General features: G+C 44.0%; 1 protein-coding gene across 1 annotated transcript; it reads left to right on the forward strand.

Annotated features, from left to right (window-relative positions):
• The first annotated feature begins 2,272 nt into the window (after positions 1–2,272).
• sox18 (SRY-box transcription factor 18) lies at positions 2,273–5,314 on the forward strand. Its single transcript, XM_046364176.1, has 2 exons — positions 2,273–2,860; positions 3,490–5,314. Exons 1-2 carry the CDS (start codon positions 2,497–2,499, stop codon positions 4,644–4,646), a joined length of 1,521 nt encoding a protein of 506 aa, XP_046220132.1. The 5' UTR covers positions 2,273–2,496; the 3' UTR covers positions 4,647–5,314.
• The last annotated feature ends 2,178 nt before the right edge of the window (positions 5,315–7,492 follow it).

The following is a 7,492-nucleotide window of genomic DNA, read 5'->3' on the forward strand; positions in this document are numbered from 1 at the left end:
CTAGTGTTGTCCAGGTTAACTGTTATTGTCCAGGTTAACTAGTGTTGTCAGGTTAACTAGTGTTGTCAGGTTAACTAGTGTTGTCCAGGTTAACTGTTATTGTCCAGGTTAACTAGTGTTGTCAGGTTAACTAGTGTTGTCAGGTTAACTAGTGTTGTCCAGGTTAACTGTTATTGTCCAGGTTAACTAGTGTTGTCAGGTTAACTAGTGTTGTCAGGTCAACTGTTATTGTCCAGGTTAAAATCTAACTGTCTGTAGCTCAGGACCCAAATCTAACTGCCTGTAGCTCAGGACCCAAATCTAACTGTCTGTAGCTCAGGACCCAAATCTAACTGCCTGTAGCTCAGGACCCAAATCTAACTGCCTGTAGCTCAGGACCCAAATCTAACTGTCTGTAGCTCAGGACCCAAATCTAACTGTCTGTAGCTCAGGACCCAAATCTAACTGTCTGTAGCTCAGGACCAACATCTAACTGCCTGTAGCTCAGGACCCAAATCTAACTGCCTGTAGCTCAGGACCCAAATCTAACTGCCTGTAGCTCAGGACCCAAATCTAACTGCCTGTAGCTCAGGACCCAAATCTAACTGTCTGTAGCTCAGGACCCAAATCTAACTGCCTGTAGCTCAGGACCCAAATCTAACTGCCTGTAGCTCAGGACCCAAATCTAACTGCCTGTAGCTCAGGCACTGAAGCAAGGATATGCATATTCTTGATACCATTTGAAAGGAAACACTTTGAAGTTTAGGAATGTAGGAGAATATAATACAATAGATCTGGTAAAAGATAATACAATGAAAAAAAACAGCCTTTATTTTGTATTTTTTTTGTACCATCATGTTTGAAATGCAAGAGAAAGGCCATAATGTGTATTATTCCAGCCAGGGCGCAATTTAGATTTTGGCCACTAGATGGAAGCAGTGTATGTGCAAAGTTTTAGACTGATCCAATGAACCATTGCATTTATGTTCAAAATGTTGTATCAAGACTGCCCAAATGTGCCTAATTGGTTTATTAATAACTTTTCATGTTCATAATTGTGCTCTATCTCCTCAAACAATAGCATGGTATTATTTCACTGTAATAGCGACTGTAAATTGGACAGTGCAGTTAGATTAACAAGAATTTAAGCTTTCTGCCCATATCAGATATGTCTATGTCCAGGGAAATTGTCTTGTTACTTACAACACCATGCTAATCTCATTAGTGCACATTAGCTCAACCATCCCCCGGGTGGGACATCCTTAAGAGGTCTCTTAAGAGATCCTTAAGAGGATACATTGAGAGAGAAGGAGAAAGTTGCACTGCTAAGCAGCATGGCTTTGAGTGTGGTCTCCTTTCACCACAGCTCTAGCTGTAAGGGGGCTGGATAGAGACCAGACACACAGAGTGGCTGGTCAAGGTTGTGTGTCTTTCTCTATGTGTGTGAGCAGAAACAATGGGTCTCTCAGATTACATGTCTCTGTGTGGGAGGGGGGTGGAGGAAAGGGGGTGTCAAGGGAGAGGGATAGAAAGGGGGAGGAGGGAGGAAAGGGGGAGGAAAGGAGGTGGGAGCGAAGGGGGAGGCAGGGAGGGGGGGAAATGGGGGGGTAGACAGGGAGGTGGAGGCAGGGAGGGAGACAAAGGAGGAGGAAGGGGGAGGCAGGGAGGGAGACTCTCCCACAGCCGACCCCTCCTGCTCACCTCGCTAGTTTCCCTGGCGTCTGATTGGTCTATACCGGGTATATATTTACACAACGGGTTTATCAAGCCTCACCACAACTTTGAAACTCTGAAGCTCTGGAATAACAGAGGAGAAACAGACTGGACACACCAACAACGAGTTCTGGAAAACAGAGAGAGAGAAAAGAGAAGAGAAGAGAGAGAAGAGAGAGAAGAGAAGAGAAGAGAAGAGAAGAGAAGAGAAGAGAGAAGAGAAGAGAGAGAGAGAGAGAAGAGAAGAGAAGAGAAGAGAAGAGAAGTGAAGAGCGAGAGAGAGAGACAGAGAGAGAGAGAGAGAGACAGAGAGAGACAGAGAGAGAGAGAGAGACAGAGAGAGACAGAGAGAGAGAGAGAGAGAGAGAGAGAGAGAGAGAGAGAGAGAGAGAGAGAGAGAGAGAGAGAGAGAGAGAGAGAGAGAGAGAGAGAGAGAGAGAGAGAGAGAGAGAGAGAGAGACAGAGACAGAGAGAGAGAGAGAGAGACAGAGAGAGAGAGAGACAGAGAGAGAGAGACAGAGAGAGGGAGAGAGGAAGAGAGACAGAGAGACAGAGAGAGAGAGAGAGAGAGAGAGAGAGAGAGAGAGAGAGAGAGAGAGAGAGAGAGAGAGAGAGAGAGAGAGAGAGAGAGAGAGAGAGACAGAGAGAGAGACAGAGAGAGAGAGACAGAGAGAGAGAGAGACAGAGAGAGTCATGGGACCTTTGAGATTATAAACTCCTTGTTTTTGCTGCTGTTTAAAAGGTTACCGAACAACGACATCAATTGGACTACTAAACTACCAACTAGGATTTTGTCTAGCTGGTATGGATATATCTGAGTCTAGTTCTCTGCCAGGCCAGGATGGAGCCGGTCAGCGTCCATGGGTGTCTTCCCCCAGCCCGGGTCCTGATCGTGGGCTAAGACCCTTCGACCAGACCCCCCTCTCTGATGGATCCCGTAAAGAGGCCGGTACAGGAGCCCCAGGGAGTGGACCATGGACAGGGGCAGGTAGTCCTGACTCGACCCACCCAGGAGCACCTTCCTTGGGTAGCGGTGAAGGGAAGCCAGGGGGTGAGTTGAGGATCCGTCGGCCCATGAATGCCTTCATGGTTTGGGCTAAAGACGAGAGGAAACGACTGGCTGTTCAGAACCCAGACCTCCACAATGCTGTCCTCAGCAAGATGCTGGGTAAGATTTGACACACTCTATTTACAGTGATTTATGGAAGTCTTTTAGAAAACGTTTTCCTGTGGTGTCTTCGGGGTGTATTGTGTCATTTATTCAGCTTTAGAAAGAATGCTTTGTTATTTGACTTAAAGGATAAATGTTTTGCCATGTCACGAACCACAATCAATCAGTTAAATCAACTCCACTTGTTGGTATGCCTTTAATCACTGTCTGTAAAATATCGTATTCAAGTCATATGCCAAAATGTGATTTATCAGCTTTTAAACCACATGTTGGATTGTTTCAATGTTTAATGTGTTCAGTAATGCTTAGTACGTAATGTAAAGCTGCCTGTTTTTTTCTCCAGACAGTAAGGAAGTAGACAGTTAGACTTTTATTCTGAAAACACATCACTTAGTAGCTACATCATACTGAATGTGTTTAGAGCTGCACATATTCCATTTGGATGTAAACTGATTACAGCTAAATGTTTGATGATGATGATAATGCTGGAAGTGCTACGGCTGCTAATGATGCTAATGATGCTACTTGTGCTAATGATGCTACTGCTGCTAATGATGCTACTGCTGCTAATGATGCTACTGCTGCTAATGATGCTAATGTTAATAACAATGTATTATTATCTTTAGGTCAGTCGTGGAAGGCCCTGACTGCTCTGGACAAGCGTCCCTTCGTTGAGGAGGCCGAGAGACTCCGACTCCAACACCTGACGGACCACCCCAACTACAAGTACCGCCCCCGTCGCAAGAAACAGGCCAAAAAGCTCAAACGGGTGGAACCGGGGCTACTGCTCCACAGCCTAGCCCAGGGAGAGACAGGGGAGGTCTATGGACACCCACAGGATAGTTATGTACATCCAGGCCACCATCACCCCCATCACCACCTCTTGCCTCCTCTCGTCCACTTTAGGGACCTTCACTCAGGGGACCTGGAGAGCTACGGCCTTCCCACACCGGAGATGTCCCCCCTGGATGTGATGGAGGAGACAGGAGGGGACGGAGGGGTGTTCTTTCCCCCTCACATGCAGGAGGACACGGGCCTGCATGGCGCTTGGAGTAACTACCATCATTATAACAAACACCACCACCACAACCCTCACAACCCTCACAGTAATCACCCCCGTTCTTTTAGTCAGAGTCAGGGTCATAGTCAGGGGCATAGTGGTCATGATCATCATCTTAGCCAGAGGGGCTCCTTGCTCTGTCATCGTCCCCAGGAGAAGGGCCTCAACCTGGCTCCAGAGCCTACGAACTCTCCCAGTCTGTACTCTAACCCCCAGGGCTCCTCTATAAGCCTGTCTGAGCAAGTCAAACCTCATCTTTCTATCAGTAGTTCCTCTGTGTCCTCTGGTTACTATAGTTACCTGTATAGTAGCTCTGGATCAGACACCAACCAGTCATCCCACTTCACCTCTCACCTGGGGCAGCTCTCTCCCCCACCTGAGTCCTTAACCCTGGCCCCTACATCCAACCCCTTAGCCCCCCAGTCCCTGGACTCTATACGGGACCAGCCAGGCCATGGTTCCTTAGGTCCTACGTCAACAGAGTTCTGGACAGAAGTGGATCGACATGAGTTTGACCAGTACCTCAGCGCCAGCCGGACTCGAACGGAGGAGCATGGGGGTACTCTCGTCCCAGTTTCTAATTCTTTGGAACGGTACGGGGGTGGAGCTATAGCCTTGAGGAGGAGCCCTGTCGCCTGTGAGGAGAGCCAGAACAGTCCTCTAATTTCACTTCTGTCTGATGCTAGTAGTGTTGTCTACTACAGTACCTCTATCACTGGCTAGACTCCTGGTCTTAGACTGACTTAGTGTTCAGATGTTCGCTGTAGTCTGGAATAGTCCAGTACAGCCTACCTGTGGCTCAACGGTATGTTAACAAAAATATACATACTTTTAATTCTTGAGTGACCCTTGATGTAGTTTGCACTACGAAATAGTAACAGATGTGCAAAACACTAAACTTAGGCAAGCACACCTCGTCAACAAACAAACAAAAATGTTCAAGTATTTGACACAGGTCTAGAGTTGAGGACTTTGATGGACTTTCAGCGTAAGATTGTTTTATAGTCTGCAACAGACGACCTGCAGAAGACTTAAGAATACTGAGTTATTCTACTTACTGCCCAGACAGGCAGAACATTTATAATGACAAAACTTTATACACTTCCTGTTTCCTGTTGTTTGTTTTATTTGTGTTGAATTATTTGCACTGGGTCAAAAACGTGTGCATAGGAAGACCACTAGGGTATAACCCTTTGGGGTAACACATTCTCTTGACAATCCATCTTGAGATGCTCTACAGACCATTTACAAGCTATCAGAAACATTTCAACTAACTGTCTACTAACCCTAACCCTTATCCTAACCCTAACCTTAACCCCAACCCTTATCCTAACCTTAACCCTAACCCTTATCCTAACCTTAACCCCAACCCTAACCCTAACCTTAACCCCAACCCTAACCCTAACCTTAACCCTAACCCTTATCCTAACCCAAACCTTAACCTTAACCCTAACCCTTATCCTAACCTTAACCCCAACCCTTATCCTAACCTTAACCCCAACCCTTATCCTAACCTTAACCCTAACCCTTATCCTAACCTTAACCCCAACCCTAACCCTAACCTTAACCCTAACCCTTATCCTAACCCAAACCTTAACCTTAACCCTAACCCTTATCCTAACCTTAACCCTAACCCTTATCCTAACCCTGACCTTAACCCGTACCTTTATTCTAAACCTACCTGAAACCTTAGCAAGCAGTTGCTCAGCAACAGATAGTTTGTTGATAGTATGATCGTCTATAGACCATCTATAGAACATCTGTATCTATAGACCATCTGTATCTGTAGACCATCTATAGAGGATCTGTATCTATAGACCATCTGTATCTATAGACCATCTATAGACCGTCTGTATCTATAGATCATCTGTATCTATAGACCATCTATAGAGGATCTGTATCTATAGACCATCTATAGAGGATCTGTATCTATAGACCATCTGTATCTATAGACCATCTGTATCTGTAGACCATCTATAGAACATATGTATCTATAGACCATCTATAGAGGATCTGTATCTATAGACCATCTGTATCTATATACCATCTGTATCTATAGACCATCTGTATCTATAGACCGTCTGTATCTATAGACCATCTGTATCTATAGACCATCTGTATCTGTAGACCATCTATAGAGGATCTGTATCTATAGACCATCTGTATCTGTAGACCATCTGTATCTATAGACCATCTGTATCTATAGACCATCTATAGAGGATCTGTATCTATAGACCATCTGTATACCATCTACAGACCATCTATAGACCATCTATAGACCATCTGTAGACCATCTACAGACCATCTATAGACCATCTATAGACCATCTATAGACCATCTGTAGACCATCTACAGACCATCTATAGACCATATGTAGACCATCTATAGAGGATATGTATCTATAGACCATCTGTATCTATAGACTATATGTATCTATAGACTATCTGTATCTATAGACTATCTGTAGACCATCTGTATCGGTACACTATCTGTATCTGTAGACCATCTATAGACCATCTGTATCTATAGACCATCTGTATACCATCTGTATCTATAGACCATCTGTATCTGCAGACCATCTATAGACCATCTATAGACCATCTGTATCTATAGACCATCTGTATACCATCTGTATCTATAGACCATCTGTATCTATAGACTATCTGTATACCATCTGTATCTAGAGACCATCTGTATCTATAGACCATCTGTATCTGTAGACCATCTGTATCTATAGACCATCTGTATACCATCTGTATCTATAGACCATCTGTATCTATAGACCATCTGTATCCATAGACTATCTGTATCTATAGACTATCTGTATACCATCTGTATCTATAGACCAACAGTAGACCATCTGTATCTATAGACTATCTGTATCTATAGACCATCTGTAGACCATCTGTATCTATAGACTATCTGTATCTATAGACCAACAGTAGACCATCTGTATCTATAGACTATCTGTATACCATCTGTATCTATAGACCATCTGTAGACCATCTGTATCTATAGACTATCTGTATCTATAGACCAACAGTAGACCATCTGTATCTATAGACTATCTGTAGACCATCTGTATCTATAGACCAACAGTAGACCATCTGTATCTATAGACTATCTGTAGACCATCTGTATCTATAGACTATCTGTATACCATCTGTATCTATAGACTATCTGTATACCATCTGTATCTATAGACCATCTGTATCTATAGACTATCTGTAGACCATCTGTATCTATAGACCAACAGTAGACCATCTGTATCTATAGACTATCTGTATCTATAGACTATCTGTAGACCATCTGTATCTATAGACCAACAGTAGACCATCTGTATCTATAGACCATCTGTAGACCATCTATAGACCATCTATAGACCATCTGTAGACCATCTGTATACCATCTGTATCTATAGACCATCTGTAGACAATCTATAGACCATCTGTAGACCATCTATAGACCATCTGTAGACCATCTATAGATCATCTGTATCTGTAGACCATCTGTAGACCATCTGTATCTATAGACCATCTGTAGACCATCTGTAGACCATCTGTAGACCA

This window comes from Oncorhynchus gorbuscha, linkage group LG10 (assembly GCF_021184085.1).
Source record: "Oncorhynchus gorbuscha isolate QuinsamMale2020 ecotype Even-year linkage group LG10, OgorEven_v1.0, whole genome shotgun sequence".
NCBI lineage: Eukaryota > Metazoa > Chordata > Actinopteri > Salmoniformes > Salmonidae > Oncorhynchus > Oncorhynchus gorbuscha.